Genomic DNA, 24,946 nt, shown 5'->3' with positions numbered 1-24,946 from the left:
TTTGTGGCCATTTTAGCCCAGTATCTGACGTGCTGAGTACACTCACAAGACAATAACATGGCAAAAGATAACAAATAGAACAACAATAACGAGAACAACAACCCAGGAAGGGCCCGAGAACAGTAAATCGATAATATACAATGCAAGGAGCTCGGTGAACACTAGCTGAAAGAAGCACGATATTGAGAAAGGGGCGGGGGGGGGGGGGCAAGATGGCCTACGACAGTGGTGGCCAACCTTTGGCACTCCAGATGTTATGGACCACAATTCCCATCAGCCCCTGCCAGCATGGCCAATTGGCCATGCTGGAAGGGGCTGATGGGAATTGTAGTCCATAACATCTGGAGTGCCAAAGGTTCGCCACCATGGGCCTACGACCACCCAGAAGAAGACCCCTTCACGGTGAGTATCCAATGGGTCATTATCTTGGATGGTGTAGGCCATCTTGTTGGGACTCCCCAAGCAGTGCCCCCAAATGGTGGGTTCTGTTAATCTCCAATAACGTGCTCCAGGATTCTCCTCCCGAAGGAGGCCTGGATGGCAGCTACAGAGTTTAATCTATAGTGCCGGACAAAGGACGAGGGGGAAGCCCAGGTGGCAGCCCTACAAATCTCCTCCAGCGACACATGTTTAACTAATGCAGCATTGGCCGCCGCACTCCTGGTAGAATGTGCCGTGAGCCCCCCAGGGACTGGAAGGTTATTTGGCTTATGGGCCTCTGCAATGCAGGCTTTGAGGTTGGAACTGATGGCTGCAGCCGTCTGGCAGATGTAATGGCCACTAGAAACAATAATTTCATCCTTAACCATCTGATGTGAATACTCTGTACGGGCTCAAAGGGAGACCTGGTTAAGGCATCCAGGACTACATGGAGCCTCCATGAGGGAAACCGATGGACCACGGCAGGCTGGAGCTGTTGCACTCCCTTCAAAAACTTCAGAATGTTCAAGTGCCTGGTGACCGGCGTCCCCTCGAACTCGGGCAGGATGGTAGCCAGAGCAGCTAGTTGGCAACGAAGTGTGGAAGCTCTGAGGCCCAAACTGAATCCTTCGTGCAGGAAATCCAGAACATTAGCTGGAGAAGGCATCTCTGGGTCTAGATGCTTCCGCCTGCTCCATCTTACAAACGCCTTCCACGAAGAGTTATAGATGTTAATGATGGAGTTCCTTCGAGCTGCCAGCATGGTGTCTACGACCTTGTTGGAGTAGCGCCTTCGCCTTCGCTTCTCAAGCGCCAGGCAGTCAGATTGAGCCACCCGGGATCCGGATGGAGGATCGGACCTTGCAACAGAAGATCTGGCCAGACGGAAAGCTGAAGAGGTGGATCTATGGACATCTCTTGGATCACTAAGAACCAGAGTCTCCTCGGCCGATAGTGAGCCACCAGAATCATCTCTCTGTGCTGCTGTTGGACTCGCCTGAGAAGCCTTGGAAGGACGGATAGCAGCGGAAATGTGTAAAGTAGATCTGGTGGCCAGAGGACCAAAAGCGCATCCGTGGCCCATGCCCGAGGATGATGGAACCTGGAGATGAAGGTCGGGAGCTGAGCATTCTTGGAAATGGCAAACAGATCTATGATCGGATGACCCAATCTGGAGATCAGGAAGTTGAAAACTACCGGATTCAGCTGCCATTCTGAGTTGGATAGCCTGGTACGGCTTAACCAATCCGCCTCTGTGTTGAGGCAGCTCCTGACATGTTCGGCCCTGAGGGATGCTAGGTTGCCTTCTGCCCACAAGAGAATCTTGAAGGCTTCTTTGTGTAGACTGGAGGACCTGCTCCTCCCTTGATGGTTGAAATAACACTTGGCCAAAGTGTTGTCCGTGTGGATGACCACGTGGGAGTTCTGAATCCACTGTTTGAAGGCTCAAAGCACCAGAAAGATTGCCTTGACCTCCAGGACATTGATGGGGGCCTGAGCCTGTGAGCTGGACCATGAACCCTGGGCCACCTGAGAGTTGAGTTTGGCCCCCCAACCCCTGAGGGTGGCATCCGTATAGATGTGCATCTGTTGCTGGGGAACCCTTTCCCAGAGGCAGGATCAATCCATTCCATCTTGATCTTGTGCTCAAATGACTCTGGGAGTGGAAAATTTTTTTGTACATCCTCCTCTACAGGGAAAATGGAAGGAAGCCCTTTGGGACAGCCCTTAATGGGTTTATTGGAAGAGGCAGCCGCCTTGGCCCCAGATTCCTCTGCTTCTGCAGAGTCCCTAAGGTCTAAACCCGAGATGGTTTTGGCCATCAGGGTAGCAATATCCTCAATTTTAAAAAGTCGCTGGGAATGCTCAGGGGCCTCCTGAACCTCTCCCTCTGGCTCTGAGAAGTAGTCAGAGACCAGATCTACCCTCCCCTTCACTAAGATCACTCCTATTGGTGGAATAAGGGGAGATCTGCAGCAGCCTGGATCGGGAGTCCCTTCTAGGGGATCTGGCTCTGGAAGAAGAGGGGCCATCCTGTAAGAGCAAACAGTACCTGCCCACCTCCCTCCTGATAGAAGCATTCATGAGAGCCACCAGACTCTCAGGGGAGAAATTAGCCCATTCAGAGGGCAGAGCAACCACCCCCTCCGCGGGACCCCCGGGCCTTATGGCCTCTTGCCTGGTAGACGGACCCTCCGAGGATCCTCCAGGCACTTCTACGGCGTTGCCTGCTTGCGAAATCTGGCGGGGGGGAGAGACGGGGCAAGGAGAAGAAGGTGCCTGGGGCTCTTCCTTGTGCTGCGGCTGAATACGGTTATCTCTTTCTTCCTCCTTGCGGGCATGGCGCCTGACGCTCAGCTCCGCCGAGGACGCGCGCCGCCATCTGTCTCCTGACGGCTCACTCTGCTTGCCAGACCGACCACCGGTATGGGAGTGGGCCAACGATGCCTCCCACTCAGCCCTGAGGCTGTTCAGGAAGGAGCGTGAAGCTCTAGCCCAGGGGTAGGGAACCTGTGGCTCTCCAGATGTTCAGGAACTACAATTCCCATCAGCCTCTGTCAGCATGGCCAATTGGCCATGCTGGTAGGGGCTGATGGGAATTGTAGTTCCTGAACATCTGGAGAGCCGCAGGTTCCCTACCCCTGCTCTAGCCGATGCCCTGGTATTCTCAGCGGCAGAGCGGCAAAACCCCTCTCTCTCAGGAGAAAATGGCGCCATAGTCATTCTCCTGAGGCGATGAAGCTTTTGGCGGGAAAGGAGGGGGAGCACAAACAGACCACAGAATCGCCGGACAGACGAGTCCCTGAAGAAGGGAAGATGACAAACGCCGACAAACGAAGGAATCCACTCCAAAAACGACACGAAAAGGACAAAACGGAGCGAAGACTACAGAGCTTGGCAAAAACCCTGCTTCCTCGACTAGGCAGGAAAGATACTGGACTAAAATGGCCGCAAACTGGTGGCAGGAAGTGCCCGAGAGAGATTTCCTGCCTCTTCGACAGTGGGTGGGAGGAACCCAACAAAATGGCCTACACCATCCAGGAGAACACTAGAGTCAAGACAGTGACTAATCAGCTCAACACAAACACAGGATGACTATAGACAACATACAATCAAAGGGAACAAAGGCCAGGCTACTTCTATTCATATGCCCTCACCTATTGACCTTGCTATCTTCATTGTTACTCACAGGTATATATTGCTTGCTTTCCTTTCCTACTATCAGATCCTCTGAAGATGCCAGCCACAGATGCAGGCGAAACGTCAGGAGAGAATGCTGCTAGAACACGGCCTACAGCCAGAAACCACACAGCACCTCAATTCTTTATCCATTTATGCCAACACTGGAAGGAGCTGTACAGAACTGCCTGGTACAAAGCTGGGAGGAGATTGGGGTAGAAAGGATGACACTTTCTAATCCTTCCCCCTCGTAAAAAGAACACATATTGAACCCCGGTACTAGTTTCTGTAAAAGCAGAATGCAGAAGGGCCTACCTAGTCAACTCTTGTGCAAGGAATATACACATACACACAAGGCATTTTGTGTCAAGTCCTATCAGAGAGGTGTTCCTCACAGGGCCTGGAGTTCTGCCAGCTGCTAGGCCAGGTGACGTTCTATTTTTATTAACAGCTTTGCATTTGGCAGGTAAGTGAAAAACTAGAAAGGCAGGAGCAAAGGCAACTAAAGCTAAGAAAGCAGCCAGTCTTCTTCAGAGTCCACAGAGAACGGACACAGTTTGCAGTAGACATAGGAATGGGTTAGAAAAACAAAACAGAAGCAATCCATACCTCAAACTGAGTAACAGCAGCAAAACGGCTATCTCCAGAAGGGGTGGTGTATTTACTTCGATAGAAGCCTTTCATTTTATCGTTGAGCTCTCCAACAAAATCTATCTTTAACGTCCCCATCCCTGTGGATACATATACAAAAACCAACAGATTACTACGTCCTGCTACACAGAGGAGATAAAACAAAAAATGCTTGAGTGGGTTGCGGTGACAACGCTGTCTGCTGCTCTTCCAAAATAACCCTTCTGCCTGAGCCAAAGACCTTCATATCCAGACTTTTAAAGCTATCATACATGCTATTGAACAACAGCAATGTCTTTCCACTTTCTAGACTGGACAAACAGTTTAGTCCCTACACAAAAAGAATAAAGGGACGCAAATCTGACATAAAGACATTTTAATATTTCAGGTCATTCCACTGCTGACCTTACAGCAGGGTGAATAAAAACCAATAATTAAAAAAATCAGGCATTTTTATTTAAATCTGGGTTTTTTAAAAAATAAAATACTTTTAAAGAAACATCTATCAAAAAATAGTTTTCTATTTATATTGCACTATTTCTATAGTGCAAAGGATACACTATAGTGTATTTAAGATACACTATAGTGCAAATGAGTATGTAGCAAGAGGCTGTATATTCATGCAATTTTCAAATTTTGGTAAATGAATTTCATTCACCCATTCTCAATTTCATTCATCCATTCCAGAGTTTTCTGTAAAATTATTTTAGGTAATTTTTCTACCTAGAAGACATTAACATAGATGCTTTGGTTTTGCAATTTTCAAAACTGTATTTGTGTCTGCAGACATAACATGCTTCTTCTTCACAGCAAAAATGTTATAAAATAAGCATACGGAGTTGAGAAAAAGACATTAATCACACTGTTCCTTTGCAAATCTATGCATACAAAATCAACCCCTTACCTCTCAAATGCTACATTTCAAGAAGTTCAATGAACAGAAGTTTGTTTGGAGTGGAAGAGATCTATACAAGGAGCTAAGTGTGAGGAGGGAGGGGCAAGCAATAAAAATGAAAGTGAAACATTTTGAGCAGAATTTTGGACAAGTTTTGTGATCTTTGTTTATATATCCTGAGGTTTATATCATATTATTCTCTCCCTTGAGGAGAAAACCCGTAATGGCAGCAGGTCGTAAAAAGGGTGTAGAAAACCATGATTTAAAAAATCTAGTCTTACTGACTAGTAATCAAATCCACCCTGCTACAGAGTGGAAGTCCAGCTGAGTCAGCTGCAATAGAAGGCAGAAACAGAGGCCTGAGTGGGCATCAAAAAGGAAAAGCACCAGGACAGCCTCACACTACAGCAATAGGCTTTAAGCAGACCTTCAGGGAGTGAGTCCTTGCAGGAATTCACTTCCTTTCCAGCCGTCGGCCTATTTATGCTGAGAAAGGTGCTCTGGTCAGTCTGGGTGCAACGAATGTACTTCACTGGGAACGAATGTGCTTCACTGGGAATGTCTTCGCTTACAGCCTGCCTCGACCTTGGATTGTCTGGCTATGCCTCTATCTGCTGCCTACGGTGACTTCTGGATTGACTGGCAGTGCCATAGCTGACACTTGCCAGCAGCACAGGGGGAGGTGGGGTCTCACAACAAAAAGCAAAAGCATAACTAGAGCAACCAAGGAAAGAGCAGAGAATTTAGCCTGTCCCATGTTCAGCCAAGAAAACCCATTCCATTCTCCCAGTACCTGTCAGATCCAGAATCACTACTCTCACATGCACAAAATAAAACCCATCCCCTTGCTGAGAGTAATCAGGGCCACAAATCACAGTTTCAGTGTTAAATACTAGCAAACTTGGGATAGTATACTACCTGTGAAGGGCCTTTCTACAGGTAGGCAAGGAAAACATCTTGTGTGGGTGGCTTCTCCACCAGTTACAAGGAGGCAGGAACCAATCAAAAAATTGTATGTCACTTCCTGTAAAGTCCCGGAGGCCATTTTACCTCAGTGACCATTCTGGCAAAGCAGTGCTTACATAGACCACAGAAAGGACATTACTGTTAACAACTAACATCTCTGTAACAATAACGTGAGGAACGTGACATGTACGGCTTAACATGAGTCCTAACATTAAACATATAAATTTCAGAGATTGACATCGGGGTCTAATAGGAGACAAGGGAGGGCCAAGATGTCCTCCTTGCCTACCAGTAGAAAGGCCCTTCATGGTAAGTATCCAATAGACCCTTCTACTGGAGGCGGAGGACATCTTGTGTGGGACCTCCCCGAGCAGTGTCCCAGGCAATTAAGGTGGGTCTCATCAATCCTCAATGATATTTTCTAAAACCCTTCTCCCAAATGCAGATTCGGCAGATGCAATGGAATGGAGTTTATAATGCTTGATGAAAGACGAGATTGACGAGATCCCATGAGGCTTGCAAGCTGGAGCAGCGAGGACTGCTACGCTGCAATGACTGCTGCTGTTTGCTTGTTTTATCCTTAGAACCTTGTCTGGTGGAATAAAGAGAGTGTCCTTTGTGGAATCCATCAGTGCTCCCAGGTGCTCAATCCTCTGTGTTGGTACTAATGAGCTTTTTTCTAGGTTTACCAGGAATCGGTGTGTTTGGAATCCTTCTCAAACCCTGGCTATATCTCGCAGAGCTTGTTGTCTGGATTTTGACCAAATTAGCAGGTCGTCCAAATAGGGGTGTATGTGTATCCCCTGTTCTCTTAGTATTATGATGGGACCCAGTAGGATCCTGGAAAAAGTTTGCGGCGCCATCGTCAACCCGAAGGGTAGAGTGCGATACTGAAAGTGGCTCTCTCCCACTGCAAACCTGAGGAATTTTTGATGGGCTTGTTTGATCATGATGTGGAGGTAAGCCTCCCACAGATCTAAAGATGTCATGAATTCTTTGCATCGTTATAGATTGAAGAGTTTCCATTCGAAATTTGGGTAGTCGAATGGATTCGTTGACCAGTTGTAGATTGAGCACAGCCCTGCAGTCCCCGTTGCATTTCGGGACTGTAAAAAAGTGTGAATATGTGCCGGAGAATTTCTCCTGCATGCCCACTGGCTCTATTGTTTGAATTTCTATCAGGTGAGATATTGCATCCAATGTTCTTTTGGCTTTGATTTTGTCCGTAGACAGAGGATATGGAACAAAGTTTTGACTGGGAATTTTGAGGAATTCTATCACATACCCTGTTTTGATTACCTCCTGTGTCCACCTGTCTATGTGGCTGCTGTGCGAGGCTGGATGGAACCCGGCCAAGCGACCCCCCACCAGGGGGTCTAACCAGTCATTGCTTGGTGCCTGGGGGTCTAACCAGTCATTGCTTGGTGAATGGTTTTGCCTGTTTGTAAAAAGAGCCGGAAGTTATTCTTGTTCCAAAAGGAACTTTGGGGTTGCCAAGTTGGGTGATGGCCTCCCTGGGTGCTCTATTCAGGGTTCTATGAGAGCGAAAGGTAGTGTGATTATTGCTCTGGTTTTGCTGTGTCCTAATTATCCTGAGCATAGCTTTCTTTTTGTCTGTTGTTTCTATTAGAACCTGCTCTAAGACTTTTCTGAAAAGTGCCCGAAAAGGAATAGGCCAACACCATGCGTTATGTCGTGCAACCATGCTTGACATTATCGCCCATTCCACCAGGGTTATAGCATCTAAAGTTGCGGCTGCTATTAAAGCATTTGCAATGAGGACCCTCTGTACCCCTTCCCTAAGTGCCAAATCCTCAGCAGGAATCATATCCAGGACTCTTTTTAGCCGCACCATCGTGGCCCTAGCCACCATGAAGGATGGGATCAAGGTTTTAATCGCCGCCGCTAGCCATTCATGTGATTTATGTAAGACAGCATCAGACCCAGGGACGTAGGTATAGATTTTTTATGGGGTGGGTTTGGGGGGAGAGACCACGCCCCCACCCACCCCTGGGGGCATGACCATGCCTTCCCAAGCCCCGCCCCCAGCCTTAGTGCTTATAAAAGTAGCTCTCCAAGGCCAGGGATGGCAGACTCCCCTGCCCTGCCCTGCCCACCACCACAAGCTGGGCTCCCAGCTGGCAGTCCCTTCTGCCCTCCCCTCCGGGCAGAGGCATAGCTAGGGAAAATGGAGCCTGGTGGATTTTGTGGGGGCCCCCATGGGCGACCACTGTGATGCTGGAATCCACTCCCAAACAGCATCACTTTCAATGGTGTTTAAACTAGGGAGCCAAGATTCTCCTTTTAAATCCACCTTAAAGGGAGAATCTGGGGTCCCCGGTTAAAGCAACATTGAAAGTGATGCTGTTTTGGGATGGATTCTCCCCCACCCTGAAACAGCATCACTTTCAATGTTTAAACTGGGGACCTCAGATTCTCCCTTTAAATCCATGCCGAAGGGGGGGGATTTAAAAGGAGAATCTGGGAAAAATTGGGGGGTACCTGCTGTCAGGGGTGCAATTGTTAAGCTAGCAGCACCAAAATTTCAGGGTATCTTTAGGAGACTCTCCTGATGATGCCACCCAGGTTTGGTGAAGTTTGGTTCAGGGAGTCCAAAGTTATGGACCCTCAAAGGTGTAGCCCCATCTCCTATTACCTCCCATTGGAAACAATGGGGGATGGGGCACTCCCTTTGGGAGTCCATAACTTTGGACCCCCTGAACCAAATCTCACCAAACCTGGGTGGTATCATCAGGAGAGTCTCCCAAACAATCTCTGCTAGCTGCTAGCCAATCTCTGGTGCTGCTAGTCTAAAAGCCATGCCCCCTGCTGGCCAAAAACTGAAAAAACACTTTAAAAATAAAAAAAACACAAACAAGGGCAGAGCTTCAGGTATGTAAGGGGGGGCTTAAACCCAGGAAATCCCCCCTTACCTACGTCCTTGATCAGACCATCTGTCTAGCAGGTTCTTGATGTTCCCCTCCCCTTCCTTTGCCACCAAGCTACACGAGTGCAGAATGGCCATTGGGGAGTCCACAGGGCGAACCTGTAACAGGTCATGAAATTGCTGTGGCATCAGATAGGTCTTTTTAAAGGTGGAGGGTAACCCTTACGGGTAGCAGGATTGAGCCATTCTTTTTTTATTTGCTTAACAAACATCTCAAGGACCGGGGAAAAACTCTCTCCCTCCTGTTCTTGTGGAAAGTAATCTGCCTTGCATTTGGGGAACCCCTTAATGGGCTTTGAAGATGTAGGACCTGAAGTGGATGTGGATGGTTCTTCAGCATCCTCCTGATCATGCTCCTGGGCAGCGTTTCTTGCCTCTTTCTTCTGGGCGCAGGAGGGCTCTCTGTGCGTCCCGCTGCCTTGCTGCCCTTTCTTTTGGGCACGTTGACGGTTGTGCGCTAGCCGCGTTAGGCGGAGCCAGAACGCAGACGCCGCATGCTGCTCTCGTCCCCTCCGCTGCCAACTTGGCAAAGTTGTTCCGTGGAGGGGTGAAGGAGCCTGATGTTATCACTGTGCTGTGGCATTGTGAAAGAGGCGGGAAGTTTTGGCGCCTTAGCGGTTGTGGAATGAGTCTAGCTGGGTCTGACTCTATCCTCCCGCTACTTTTTTCAAACTGCCCACACTAAGGGTAGGGGAGACCAATTGCACACACAACACTTACAATTACTGAACAGACAGTTAAACGGGACTAGAAGTTAGAACCTGAAGGAGCCTATCAAAAAACATGAACTCCCTGCAAAGGCAGGAAAAATACTGGGGTAAAATGGCCTCCGGGACCTTACAGGAAGTGACATACAGTTTTTTTAATTGGTTCCTGCCTCCTTGCAACTGGTGGATAAGACACCCACACAAGATGTCCTCCACCTCCAGTAGAAAGTGAAATATTCAATTTCTACCACCAGCTTGAACATTTAATTTGACTTACTAGGGAAGGCTGAGACTCTACACGGCAGCCAAGTTGTGATGGCACCAGCTAGACTCTGAAAAAGCTCTAGCATTGCCACAGGCTCAGCAAGGTTAAGAGACCTGAATACATACCAGCTGGGAGTGGGTCACAGCCACAGCCACTTTGCACGTCTTTTCCCCCCTCATTTTTACTGTACCTAGTAACTTGATGCACCTTTCTCCTACACTGCAAGGCATCTGGCCTTATTTCATAAGAAGCAGCTTCAAAGAGGCTCTGGTTTAAAGCTCCTGAGACCGAATTCATTTAGTGATTTCGTGCTATCAGCGTTAGACTTTTAGAGTAAAACAAGATTTTTTTTTCTTTGTGTTTGTTAGGAATGCGCTTTCTGGTAGTCATTAATACAAATGAAGGACAACTACCAGTCCCAGAAATTAGAACCCCTCATGGATTCCTGAAGAATATAGGATATGTTTGCATGCATTTGAGGAAGGAGAAGTCCTTACCTGCTATCCACAAAAGTCCTTTCTGTCACTCATTTTGAACCAATAATTGCTTGTGTTTAGGGGGAGTTGGTTCCAATTTGTAGCAATGGAGCAACGTTAGTGAGTTGGAACTGAACTTAAATCTAAGAAAACATTAAAACCCACACTTCCCTGAATGGCTCTGCTATTCAAGTTCAGTTAGCCTTCCTGATCACACAGTTTATTAAATCCCTTCTGCAGAATGAATTCACTAATCACTCATTCAGGACAACCCGATCAACCACAAGAAACCAGGGAAGAAAAAACAAAGAGGGCGGGCGATTTGAAACACTACTATTAGTGAAAGCATTTCAGAGAGCATCCTCCAACCTCACTCCCAGAGAATATCAGGAAGAATGGTTAACACCCTCCCCCCCCATTTCTGCATTGTAGCCGAAATGTATGGAAGTGCCTTGAGTGTGAATTGTGCTTTGCTATTCTGTTGGAAGCATACCACCCACCACTTGATTGGATGATGTGCAACTTGCAACCTTCAGCACCAATAAGCACTACTTGGAATTTAAAGAATGATGCTCTAGTACCACAGGATGTACACACTTTGGACAAGACCTATTAGTACTCCTAAATGGAGAAAGCCTAGCTGCCTGGGCTGCTAAAACTTAAAAGCTGGTGGCACCTATTTTTAAATATTCAGTCCTGGTTTAAGGCATGGGAGGAGCACAATTCCCTAATTTCTGTGGTGCTTTCTGAGATGTGAAGGCTGAACAGTAAGAAATTTAGCAGAAAAAAAACTCTTGCAGGTTTTTCCCTAACAGGACATAGTACATTGACAAGGAGCCTTGATTTATTTTTATTCTGTGACCACAAAAGCAATAGTTCCTGGCACTAAAAGGCCTTCACAATACCCTCCACAACACTCTCTGGCTGAGCTTGGCTGTCTGTTCTGGAATTAAAAATAACTGGCAAGAAACAGACTCACTGTCCGGGTGTTGCTAAGCTCCATAATGCCCACAAGGCAGCCAACAACCCCCCTCGTAGAGCAGCCAAGTGAAAACTTTTTTCCCTTCCTCAGCTGAGTTGCTACAGATATCCGTTCACAGCCGTGCGTTTAAAAAGCAGGACAATGGCTGACACAGATATCTGATGGGATACAGAAGGTGCTACCAGCATTTTTAAAACTGCAACAGAAGGAGCTTTACTCCTGTTGGGAGAAGATACTCTGTAAGCAGAAGTTTTGATTTAAAAAAGAGGGGATTTCTAAGATCAAAAAGAAACCACACAAGTTCTAATTCTCTTGTTTATATAAGCATATGGAACTTGTTTCAGTAAAAGTTTTTTTTATTCTACAGTGGAACCTCGGTTTTCGTTGGTAATCTGTCCAAAAAGAATCGATGAAAACTGAAACGGATGAAAACCAAGGCAAAGTTTTCCATAGGAATCAATGTAAATCCAATTAATCTGTTCTAGGCACTCCAAAAAACATACCAAAAACACATTTTTGGTGAATACAGTGTTTAATGCTGAAAACCGTAACAAACAATAACACTAGGACCAACTTCTGAGCCAGTGGACCAATGTCGCAGCAGAAAGCTGTCCAAAGAGGTCTGTTTCTGCCGCCTCTTTAAGATTTGTCTGAAATGGGGCAAGACATTGTCATTAAACAAGTTACAGACACGGCCTGCAACGGCTTTGTCCAGGTGATTTTTCTCCACAAACCCCTGCACCTTACTGCAAATTGATGAAAACCAAGGCAAATTGATTAAAACCGAGACAAATTTTTCACTGAAAAAATCGATGAAAACCGAAACCAATGAAAACCGAAGGCAATGAAAACCGAGGTGTGGTTAGACAATGGTTAGACAATGGTTCTTATTTCATTTTAGGAGGAAGCACAACTTACAGACCACTGAGGTATCCCCCCCCCCCCCCGGTTGTCTCTGGTAGGGTGACACAAAGTCCACAGAAACAGTTAGGCTGTCGCTGCCGATGCCAGAAGGCAGCCACATCACTCCTCGCCCCCCGCCCCCAACATGGGCACAGCTGACTGACACCATATTCAATGTGAGTTGGCAAATGTACACACAGAATAAGGACTCCATGAATTCAAGGATAGCATCCTCATCTGTGCTACACAGTGATACCTGGGGTACCTCTTTCAAGAGGGATGTGTTTCAGGACAGAATAAGAACCAAACCATAGGATAAAGGACACATTTCTTCATCCAAGTCTTGCCTGGCTAAACGAAGTGGCAGAAGACACCTTTTTTTTTACATTGATGCTTAAGGCCTCTTCCCTGTTTAAATGTGAGCTTAGGATGTTTTAAGATGAGGCAATGTAATGAGGAAGAATAATGAGATGCATGGAGTTTTGGGCCCCAGCTAAACCCGCACTCAGATTGAGAGCCAAAATCTAAAGAAGATGCTGTACCTGTTTGAAGTGTGCTGGGGAAGGAAAGTGTCACCTTCTCATCTTCGTTTTGATAGTTGAATCCTGTAGCGTGGATTTCTGAAAAAGAAGGGACAGTAAATCAGTGCATACAGCAAAATGCAACAAGAACTATTTCATACCTTCCTTTAGAATAACCCTTGTAGTGTAAAACAGAACTCAAATCTGTCAAAAAGAATGCAATTTCTAACCCTTATGATGCCAAAAGAAAAATGAGAAACTAGAAGGCAGTTTCACCAACAGCTCCAGAAACAATTCAGAGTGTGATACCCTTCCCATGGAAAGCCACTCATTTCAGCTACTCCAGAGGCAGAGCATTCATGAGGACGTGTGGGGTCATATGTTCCTGGGTGCATGCCTGCAGGTCACATTGGGGGGGGGGCAGATAATTGTCCCCACACTCCTCCCCTTGGCCCAGCCCTGCCAGGCTGCTCCTTCAGCCGGCAGAACCTCCACTGGCTGAAGGAGCAGCCTGACCGGGCCACCAGAGCAGGTAAGCGGGGTGTAGGGGGGGGGGCAGGCACCTAGAGCAGGTGTTGCCCCGGGAGCCATATTCTTCCCACGCCTCTGAGCTACTCCCATCTGCTCCTTTCAGTTTGTATATAATAGATGCTCTGAATTGACATGAACCTGCCAGGATGTTAAGATCCTCCTCAGAAGACCTGCTCTGCTGACCTCACAACCAGAAGCACAATGTGCGGCAACATAAGAGCAGTAATGCTGGATCAGACTAGTGGTCATATACTCCAGCATCCATTTCATCCAGTCACCAACCAGTTACTCTGGCAGAACAACAGACTACAGATATAGGGGCCAAGGCCTTCACATGAGGTTGCCTCCTGGCACCACAATCCAGAGGTTTACTACCTTTACTGACTTCAAATGTGGTAATTCCCTTTAGTCACCAATTCAAGTAATTACAGATAGACCTATCTTCCATGAATCTGCCTCATCCCTTTTTAAAGCTGTCTATGCCTGTGGCTGTTACCACATCCTCCAGCAGCAATTCCACATTTTTTAATCATTCATTGTGTAAAGAACTGCTTTCAGCCACTAGAGACAGAGCCTTTTTATGTTTAAACTAGACATAACATGAGAGCTCATAACTAGGATCTCTCCCTTTCTCAATACAAATCAGCAGCCCAAGCCAGCACTTTTGAAAACTGGAAAAGGATTCCAGAGAGAGAGACCCAATGTGGTGTAGTAATAAGCGTGTACAATGAGAATTGAGGAGACCCAGGTTCAGATCTCCACTCTACCGGGGGACCTTGGGCCAGTCACATACACAAAGCCAACCCCAAACCACCGGGCTGTTGTAAGGACAAAATTTTATTTATTTTATTTATTTCTTGGTCTTATAGACCGCCCTCCCCTGGAGAAGGAGAAGAAGGGGGTGTTATAAGCCACACTGGGTCCTCACTGAGGAGAAAAGCACAAAATGAATATGTAAACGGGAGCAGGAATTTAAGAGGTATAGTCTTTGAACCTCCCTCCTCCTGATCAGCCTTTGGGGTCACACTTTTTGTGGAAGATGCAGAGAAGTCCCAGTCTTCAAAGCACTCAAGCAGGTCTCTTAATTAGTTTTAAAGAACACAAAACATCATAGACAGATCTCTTTACCACCACTAGCCAAGCCCAGCCTTCCAGGATTACGGAACTGCTTTTCAAAGGAAGTTTGATTCACTCCTTCCTTATTAATCTTTACACATTGCCAAGAAATGTACTGTCTAGGATGATACTTAAGTTACCCAAGAGTTTTAAGCTTTAACAGTATTCTGGTTTTGTTGGCCTTGTGATACTCTGACTTCCTTTTCTGTGGATCCTGTTGTTGTGGTTTTGGTATCTCCACTTACTTTGTTTTAAATGTGAGTCCTTTCAATTGATGTAGTTGACTGGAGGATTCCACATACCAAAAAAGGTTTACTAAGTGATAAGTATACAGTACAAGTATATGTGGTGGTTTTGGGATCAAGCACAATTTTATTGGAAAAATATATAAGTTTAAGGGCAAAATATTGGGCTTTCAGTTTAAATTTCTACCAGAAATCTTTCTTTTAAATATATAATCGACTCTGTTCACAATATAAAATATGAAAAATTGTATATGGTTTCTGATGCTAGAGTCAACTGGAAAACAATTCATATCCCTACCACTGATTATCTTTTGTTTAAATTAACAAAGTGTCCAGAAATTGATAAATTATCTAATATAATGGGGTACCAGAATCTTAGTAAATTTTTGCCTATTTGGGAGCTTCTGAGTAATTATTTAAAGCAAGAAAACAAGTTCGAATTTGAATCTTTAGTAGTAAACAGATACATTTAAAACTAATTAGGATACCTGCTTGGGTGCTTTGAAGACAAGCGGAGCAGGAGCAAGTGACTTCCAGGCAGCGAGTCGGTGGTGTCAGAGCAGATGTCAAACCCAGAGAGATGCTTCCCAGCAGGCAGCGAACTATAAACTTTAACAATAATCGAGTACATAAGGCCCACGGTGGACAAACAGAGTGGGAGCAAATGGCTCCTGAGATATCCAACACACCAGTTGGCAGGGCTGGTGGCAGAAGCAGGCTGTTCTGGAGGGAGGGCAATGGCCTTCTCTATTTGGGCTTTGCACCATTTTTCTTTTTGTGTTGTTTTAATTAGTAATTTATAAGAGCGTAGGTATGGGGTAGTTAGTTTCCTCCTTAGTATATTATCAGGGAGTGTAAGTTAGATAGGTGTAGCCAGCTCTTTTGGAGAAAATCAAGTAGTATTGTTAGGTTATTTTCTTTACAGCAATTATAGTGTAGTGTAGAGTAGTTTGTAGCTCTATTAATAGTGTATTGTTCTCGTGTTAATTTATTGATACATATCGCTAATATAATGTTATTGTGCTGAGATATTTATTTTTTGTTGCTGTGATATTAATGTATGGATATATTGCTAATGTACTGAATTGTTAATGTATTTATATAGTGCTGCTGTTATTGTAACCAACTAACGCTAGGTTTGATGTGTTAAGTCGCCATCTGAAACTTTTTTTATTTTACAGTTTTATGTATGTTATTTTACCAGTTTGTATTCTATTTAATGTATACTGTTATATTATGTTGTTCGCCGCCCTGAACCCTATTGATGGGCAGGGCATAAATCTAAAAATGAATGAATGAATGAAAGTGGCTTATAACTTTGAATGTGTATCTTTAGTAGTAAACAGGTACATTTAACCCTCTATCTTTTCTTTTTTATCATTATCTTTTTCTTTGTTATTTCTTTGCTATTTTTTGCTTGCTTGCTTTTTTAATTTTTATCTTTTTTTACTTTTTACCGCCCCCCCCCCCCTCCATTTTTATCAGCCAGTCGCATCCATCAGGGATTATCCTCCACTTTCCTCTCCAAATGATGTAATAATTTACAAGGCTTTCAGATCTTGAGATAAAAGGAATAGAAATACGACAGTATGTATTAATCATATTGGTTCTTCAGGTTATGCTATATGTGAATTAAAATAATGTCAGTTATTGTTATTATATGGATTAATGTCTATGATAATTAATTGAATACATTAAGGGATTAGAGAAGATATTAATAAAAAGTGAAAGTTATAAAGTACATGATTGAATCTTGAAAGGATTTCTACACCTAGATGGAAGTTGTAACTAATCAAAAGCATATAATTTTTGGTATGTTTTAATTTTATGTATCAATGCAGAACTGAAATAAAGATAATTGCAAAAAAAGTGATAAGTATACAAAGATGATCTGTTTGGAACATAACTGCAACAGAAACGGTTTCTCCTTCTCCATGAGATATGAGAATCCCAGCCTCTTTCACCTCTTTCCTCATTTACATCCACCATATTTTGCAATAAAACAAGCACATAACTTTTAAAAACCCCATGAACTGACTGGTTCAAAAAGGGCTGGGTTGGCATCCATAAACGTAACTGAATAACCACAATCAAGTATCTGCATGGTTCAACACTCTGACAGTGAAACTGCAGTATTTCTGATGTTTAAATGCAATTCTACTGTACCTGCTTTTGGTTCATCATATCTACCAGTGTGGTTTAGTGGGTAAAGAGTGCTGGACTAAGATCTGGGCAATCCAGGTTTGAATCCCCAGTTAGCCATGTAAGTTTGCTGGGTGACCTTGTACCAGACACACACTCTCAGCCCCACCTCCCTCCCAGGTTTGCTGTGAGGATAAAATGCAGAAGAAGAGAATGCTGTAAGACACTTTGTGTCCCCCTTGGGAGAAAAGTGGGTATAAATCAAATAAATAAACATGTTCTCTTGGTCTCAGCTACTTAAGCTCTGAACATTTCCTCTACATTCAGATAACACTTACATATGAATAAACAAAAAACTAACGCACCTCTCCCTTTTCTTCTCCAAACAGAAGCTATTTCAGGAAAGAGTGATTTGAAATACAGGAGCACCCAAGATATTTTACCCCTTCCTACTCACCACTTCTTCCCTTCCAAACGCCTACCTTATTAGCCACTCTGGAACATTGCAGGAAAAGACACAAGGAAAGAGCCTGACAGGCAATTTGCAGTTGAAAAACAGCAAGAACAGAAATACTCAAGTCCTCTCCCTCTTGCTCGCCCCCCTAATACATTCTCTTTTTCTCCCTGGTGGTAGCAGGCCATCTGGTTGGGTTGTTCGCTGCTCTGCGGCGAGTAGGCAGGAAAAGGCTCTTTGGTGACTTCCTGTCAGGTGTCCGTGGTGGTGCCGCCCCAGTATCTTCCTGCCTCGGTCAGAGTAGGCAGCACTATCCACAGACTCCTAGGCTGGATTTCACAAAGCTACCTTTTCTTCCTTGTGTTGTTGTTTTTTGTGATTCCCTTGTGTGCAGTGTACGTTTGATCGTTTTTTCCACTCCTTCTGTCTGTGTTCTGACTGAGCTCTCTCCTTCCCTTGTGTTCCCGCCTTTTTCTTGGCTTGAGGAAGGAAGAGCTATGGCGTTGGCGCCATTTTCTCCACCTAGGGAGTCCTTCTACCGATCGCGGTAGAAACCACTAGGTCCAGTCTCCCACACACAGCCGCTGGGCTGATAGTGAGGAGACTCTTCTCGGACCCAACAGTCTCTCACACACAGCCGCTGGGCTGATAGTGAGGAGACTCTTCAGGAGCTGAGCAACAGCCGTGGGGCTGGGCGGCGGGCTCGCTCGCGCTTCCCAGGCCCGCACGCACTCCGAGGGCCCTTCACAAGGACGGGGAAGCGCGGGCCGGATCAACCGCGAACGCGGACAGGAGACGGATCGTCGCGGCGACCGTTCAGGCGGCGCCCAGGGCATCGCCCTGCCTCCGCCGCCTTTGATGTCTGCTGCTTCATGAGCCTTTTCCCCACCCCCGCTCTTGTTAGAGCGTCTGAGGGAACTTCGCTGCAGGTCAGTCATGCGGGTGCCATGACGGGGGAGGCGGCCTTGGGAGTATCTCTGCCTTCAGACTGGAGCGCCTTCTCTCTGGAGCAACTGGTCTCCTTACTACAGGGCCCCATAGACCAGTCAGCTAGTAGACATTTAAATGCTCGTGCCTCCCCTCAGACAAGCAGACGCAGATCCCCTTCCAGGTCCCGCAGGAGAATCAGATTGCTTGATTATGATGCAAGTACTTGAGTGAAGGGGAGGTAGACCTGGACTCAGACGCCTTTCTGAGGGAGAGTCTTCACCACCAGTTCAGGCAGACCAGAGCCACAGATTATTTAAGGTGGAACAATTATCCACTCTTTTAGCCAAAACAATTTCGGCTTTGGAACTGAGGGTCCCCGACGAGGCGCGCGACCACAATGCTCCTGCCACGCCCAAGCCCACTAAGGGCTGCCCTAAAGGGATCTCCTACATCTTTCCTTAGAGGATCAGGCTATTCATTTCCCGGCCTCCCAGAGTCTTTTGCCCACAGTTCCGAATAGAATGGGTCACCCCCGCTTCAATCAGAGGGTTTCCGCCAGTCTACAAGAAGCTTTACCTAGCTCCGACTAATTTTTGAGAATGATTAGAACCTCTAGTTGACGGGTCCCATCTCCTCACTGCATTCAGAGGGTCTGGTTTCCCACGACGGATAGGGTGATGTTAAAGACCCCATGGATCGTAAGGCGGAACATGGTCTCCGCGAGTTCATGATGGTGCCACCATGGCAGCAAAAAAATCCTGGTTCCGCAGCCACCGGCCCCACAGCTCCCATTCTTTGGCTCCAACGCTTCTGGAGCATCATTCCACCCGAGTGCCAAGGCACCAGAGAGGGGGTGGAGAGGGTAGTCATGGCCACCTCCTTCCCAGCTGATGCCACCCTAGATGCACTCCTAGTCTCCTCTAGACCCATGTCTTCGGCATCAGTCTCACGTAGATTGATCTGGCTTAAGCCCTGGCAGGCTGACACCCTATCTAAGACAGCGGTGGCTAGTTTGATTTTGAGGGAGGGACCCTATTTGGGTCAGAGTTAAATAAGACCCTGGTGGAGACCAAGGACCATAAATAAGCTATGCCATGGTCCGTCAGAGACAGGCCCAGGTTTTCTGCAAAACCTGCCCTCAAACCATTTCGTGGCCCCTTCCACCAATCACGGGAATATAAACAGACTAGCTGGCAGCCTCAGTCGTCCTTCTGTAAGACACACGATTTTCGCAGCTCCAACTAGAGCGGAACCCATTTCGGATTGACGCCTCTGACAATAACAACAAGGCGGACTACGCCAGGGTTCCAGTCGGCGCCGGGCTCCTTTCCTTCAGCCCCAATTGGCAAGGAAGACGGCCAACAGACTAAAGCTGGCTGTCAAACATCTAATTACATCAGAACCATAGAACCGTACCAAACATCAACAAGGGATGGGAGTGTGCTCCCACTTTTTCACTGTTCCCAAAAAAGAATGGGGACATCAGGGCCATCTTCAGCTAAGGCATGTCAATCGCCATCTGCGCAAATTCAGGTTTCGTGATGGAAACCATCAGATCCACGGTTATGCCATCAGGAGAGGGGACATGATCACCTCCTTTGGTTCTGGACGGAGGCATACCTCCATGTACCCATACACATGGCTCATCATCGCTTCCTCGGTCCGCGATAGCAGACCTCCATTTTCAGTACATAGCTCTGCCAGTCCATTGGCAACATCTCCCTGAGTTTTCATGAAAGTCTTGATTGCACTCCATTTCCTGCTCCGCAGTCAAGGGATGCATATCTATTCGTATCTTGACCTAATCTTCTCATCAGATCTTGATCGAAATACAGGCTGTCAGGAGACGCGGAAAGGGTCCAACTGGTCTTATCTGATTTGTCATCACGCGAGCAAGAGTTCCTTGGCCCCTTCCCAACAGATGGAACACTTAGGGGCATTGATAGACACGCCCATTTGTACTCCCTTTGTACCTCGGGTAAAAGTCCAGAAAATCCAAGAGACTAGTCTTCGCGACCTTTGGCGGGCAAAATCTTCCAACTTACTACAACTGGCCAGCTTGCTGGGCCCTTTGCTGTCCACAATGGACCTCATACAGTGGGGTCGAGCCCACGCCAGGCCTCTACAAGCCTCTTCTGCACGGCCTTATGCAAAGCAAATCATTCTGAAGACAGATCGATCTTGAGCCTCCCCCCAGCAGTCCGTCTCAGTCTAAAATGGTGGACCATCCACCACAACCTCCTACAAGGTAAGTTTTTCTCCCCTTCGCAACAGATCCATATCCTTGTGGATGCCAGTCTGTCCGGCTGGGGTGCCAAACTGAGCCACCACCTGGCTCAGGGCTCCTGATCCGAAGCACAGGCGCAGCTTCCGATCAACATTCTAGCAGGTCAGAGCAATATGATGGGCCCTGTAATCATTCAAGCAACTTATTCTGCAGACGCACGTAGGGCTTCACGCCAACACCATCTCGGCCAAGTGCCATGTCAATCATCAGGGAGGCTCCAGGTCGCCTGCCCTACACAGAGAAGCATTGCGTGTGATCTCTATGGGTGGAACAGAATCTTGCATCCCCGCGAGCCTAACACATTCAAGGCTCACTAAACACGGAAGCCGACTGGCTCAGCCGACCACGCCTCCAGCTCCAAGTGGAAGCTGAACTCCAGCAGTTTTCCAGACCATCCAGGAACGACCCGGGATGGCTTAATGATCGACCTCTTTGCATCACTCCTCAATGCTCAGATCAGCATATTCTTCACCAGATACCACCATTCACAGGCTTACAGCAACCGGATGCGCCTCAGCTCCCTGGCCACAGGGGTTCCTCTATGTTTTCCTCCCGATCCAAGTTTTTCACAGACTACTCCACCGCTGCAGTCGGAACGGAGGGAAATCATACTGGGGTTCAACTGGCCCAGGAGGTCCTGGCACTCAGTACTCAAATAGCTATCTGTCACACTCACCGCTGGTTCTACCACAACTGCCAGACCTGCTCTCCCAGGGCCCCTACCACATCCCGCCCAGGCGGCTCAGACTAGCCGCCTGGCGCTTGAGCAGAGACTGTTAAGAAAACGGGTTATCCTAAAAGGGTCATAGCGCTATTTTAGCTGCTAGAAGAAAGTCCAATCAGAATTTATCACTCCTCCTGGAAGGCTTATGTGCGGTGGTGTCGTAGAAAAAGAAGGGTCCCTGAGTTAGCTTCCCTGCCGTACATATTGGAATTCCTGCAGAACGGGTTTGAGTCAGGGTTGAGAAGTTCCACCCTAAGGCCAGGTAGCTGCCATTGCAACGGTTCTACCTGGGACGAAGGGGATGCCTATCACCAGGCACCCAGACACCTTAAAGCTCTCAAAGGGGTTTCTCAGTCCCAACCGCCAGTACAGCATCGCTTCCCTACCTGGCGTCTCCATGGGGTGCTAGACGCACCTACCAAACCCTCCTTTGCACCTGTTCGACACATACATTTAAAAGGGCTTAGGATGATGCTTTTGTTCCTGGTACTCATCACCCCCGCCAGAAGGGTATTAGAGATTAGAGCCATGTCAATCCACCGTGATATACTCAATGATAAGCTCCATCCAAGATATGTAAGTTCGAGGCACCTAATTTTGCCTTGAAGAACTGGGAAACCCTTATTGACTCGCGTATAAGTCGAGGGTGGGAGAGGTCCATGGGGAGGTGGAGCACTGAGCAGGCAAAGGAGCCGCAGTTGGGGGAAAGGAGCACCCCAGAAGCCTTTGGGAGGCTTTTTAAAGAGGGGCAAGGTGGGTCTGGGGAGAGGGAATAAACTAGGGGCCTTGGAGTATGAACGGTATGGGATGTGTTGGTGGAAAAGGCAGAGGAGAACAAGGCACAGAAAGCGCTGAAAGGGGGCGCAGAGAAAAAGGCTGCAGAGAAGAAGGTAGAAGCAAAGTCACTTAACGCATCTCCATTTATCAAGAGGGCTCAGAGGCTGTAAGATTCTGATTTCAGAGTTGCGCTCCGTTGGGCAGTTCGTTTCCTGTGGTTTTCTCTTAAAGGGTAATGCTCCAAAGGTTGCTTAAGCAATCTTTGCAGCATTGCCCCTTTAAGAAAAATCATAGAGGCAGGCTGCCCAACAGGCAGCTTCTCTGAAATCCAAGTCTTTACAGGCCTGCCGGGAAAGGGAAAAAGGTGAGTTAGTGAGGGGGCCTGCCAGTCAAAAGCTTAAACAGAAAAAAACTAAGCACAGAGAATGGCTGGAAAGAGGGGCTGGCAGAGAAGAAGCGCAGATCAGAGCGGACAGGGGGAATCATTCTCACCCAAGAATTACCGGTAGTGGGACCCGCTGCAGATAAGTCGAGGGGGCATTTTTTCAGCCTTTTAAAAAGCATGAAAACCTCGACTTCTATGCGCGCGAAAGTATATACGGTACCTATATACTCAATGATAAGCTCCATCCAAGATATAAGTCGAGGCACCTAATTTTGCCTTGAAGAACTGGGAAACCCTATTGACTCATGAGCAAGCCGAGGGTGGAGAGTCCATGGGGAGGTGGAGCACTGAGCAGGCAAAGAGCCGCCAGGGTGCTGAGCACCCCAGAAGCCTTTGGGAGGCTTTAAAGAGGGCGCGTGGGTCTGGGAGGGAATAAACTAGCCCTTGGAGTATGAACGGTATGGGAGGTGTTGGTGGAAAAGGCAGGAGAACAAGGCACAGAAAGCGCCGGAAAGGGGCGCAGAGAAAAAGGCGGCAGAGAAGAGGTAGAAGCAAAGTCAATTAACGCTAATCTATTTCTCCCTTCTTCAGAGGCTGTAAGATTCTGATTTCAGAGAAAGCGCTCCGTTGGGCAGTCTGCTTCCTGTGGTTTTTTCTTAGTGGGTAATGCTCCAAGCGTTGCTTTTTTTTTTTAAGCAATCTTTGCAGCATTGCCCCTTTAAGAAAAAAATCATAGAGGCAGGCTGCCCAACAGGCAGCTTCTCTGAACCAAGTCTTTACAGCCTGCCGGGAAAGGGAAAAAGGTGAGCAGTGAGGGGGCCTGCCAGTCAAAAGCTAAAACAGAAAACTAAGCACAGAGAATACTGAAAGAGGGCGGCAGAGGTACAGCGCAGATCAGAGCGACAGGGGGAATATTCTCACCCAAGAATTACCGTAGTGGACCCGAGGTCGAGGGGTACTTTTCAGCCCAAAAGGCTGAAAACCTCGACTTATGCGCGAGTATATACGGTAATCCAAATTTATGCTTTTTTCCCAGACAAACTAGTGTTAAAGCTTGATCCCTGCTTTAGACCTAAAGTGGCATCTAAATTTCATTTGCAGCAGGAGGTGGTTCTGACAAACATTTTTTTTTTGTCCTAATCCCACACACCCCAGAGAGCTTCGTTGGCATCACCTGCTGGATGTGGGAGGCGCTCTCTCAAGACCTTCTGATAATGACGTGACTAAACAAACTCCGCAAATCGGAGGCTCTGCTTGTTAACATCACTGCCCGCTTCCAGATTGGGCTTAACCTATGGCGGCTGCATCTATCAGATCTACTATTAAGGCCTGCATCCTTGAGGCCTATAAGGCCAGGGGATCTCCCCATGCCACCGGAGTTACCAGCCCACTCCACCAGGAGCACGCCGCCAATGCGGCTCTCCTTAAACGCATTCCCTTTGAACAGTTTTGTAGGGCAGCCACTTGGGCTCCACCCTCTTCATTCGTTAAACGTTATAGACTGGCATCCATTGATGCTGCAGGTACTTCCCTTTGGGAGGCCCATTCTAGAGCACATTATCGGGAGTAACCGAACCCCCCCTTTTTCTCAGGGCACTGCTTGGAGCTCAATTAGATGGCCTTCCGCTACCACCAGGGAGAATCGACCCATTGGATACTTAACGCGAAGGAGTCTTCTCCTTTCTTGGTGGTGGTCGTGAGAGGCCATTCTGGGCCCACCTGGTTTTTTGCTGACCGATAATGTGTTCTCTAAATATCCAGCTTTACAGTTTTTTATCGTTTACAGTTCAGCCTGTTCTTTGTTGGGCTCTTTGGTCCCCTTTTAAATAGGATTATTCGTTTCCTTCGTGGTATGTTGGGCCGTGGTGTTGTATATTGTACTTTTGTTACGTTTGCCGTGTACTGTTACTCTCGGCTAGTCAGATACTGGGGCGGCACCACCACGGACACCTGACAGGAAGTCACCAAAGAGCCTTTTCCTGCCTACTCGCCACAGAGCAGCGAACAACCCAACCAGATGGCCTGCGACCACCAAGGAGAAGACCCCTTCACAGTGAGTATCCAATGGGTCGTTCTCAGACCCTCCTCCCCAGCTTTTCATTTTCTAAATGCCCCTCCCAAGCACTTTTTCCTGAGGAAACAAAAAAGGCAGCTGGGATTTAGATGTAGCTCTCTCACATGTAACACACAAAATTATCCAATGCACTTCTAGACCACCACAAAGAATTCTGAATTTTCCTCATTCGTTCAATAACTTTATTGCTTCCGCACAGCCGAAGCAAACAAGATTACACAAAAAGAAAAATACAATAAATTACAATATCAGCATCAGCACAAATTTGACCCATGAGTGGTGATAAAAATCACCAAACTCAGTTGTATGTATGTTATTGGAGGGAGGGCAATTTCCATCATGCAGCTGAACTGGGCAGCCTGGGAAATGCACTTCTGCAAGTATGCAGG

General features: G+C 46.9%; 1 protein-coding gene across 1 annotated transcript in view; it reads right to left on the bottom strand.

Annotated features, from left to right (window-relative positions):
- NPEPPS (aminopeptidase puromycin sensitive) overlaps positions 1 to 24,946 on the bottom strand; it is a 114,536-nt gene that overhangs the window by 47,303 nt on the left and 42,287 nt on the right. The window contains 2 exon segments of the mRNA XM_048518237.1: positions 4,210 to 4,331; positions 12,914 to 12,991. Coding sequence (XP_048374194.1) covers positions 4,210 to 4,331; positions 12,914 to 12,991 — 200 coding nt within the window.

Source organism: Sphaerodactylus townsendi, linkage group LG15, assembly GCF_021028975.2.
Source record: "Sphaerodactylus townsendi isolate TG3544 linkage group LG15, MPM_Stown_v2.3, whole genome shotgun sequence".
NCBI classification, from domain to species: domain Eukaryota; kingdom Metazoa; phylum Chordata; class Lepidosauria; order Squamata; family Sphaerodactylidae; genus Sphaerodactylus; species Sphaerodactylus townsendi.
Note: the sequence above shows the minus strand (reverse complement) of the source record. Positions and strands in the feature narration are given on the sequence as shown.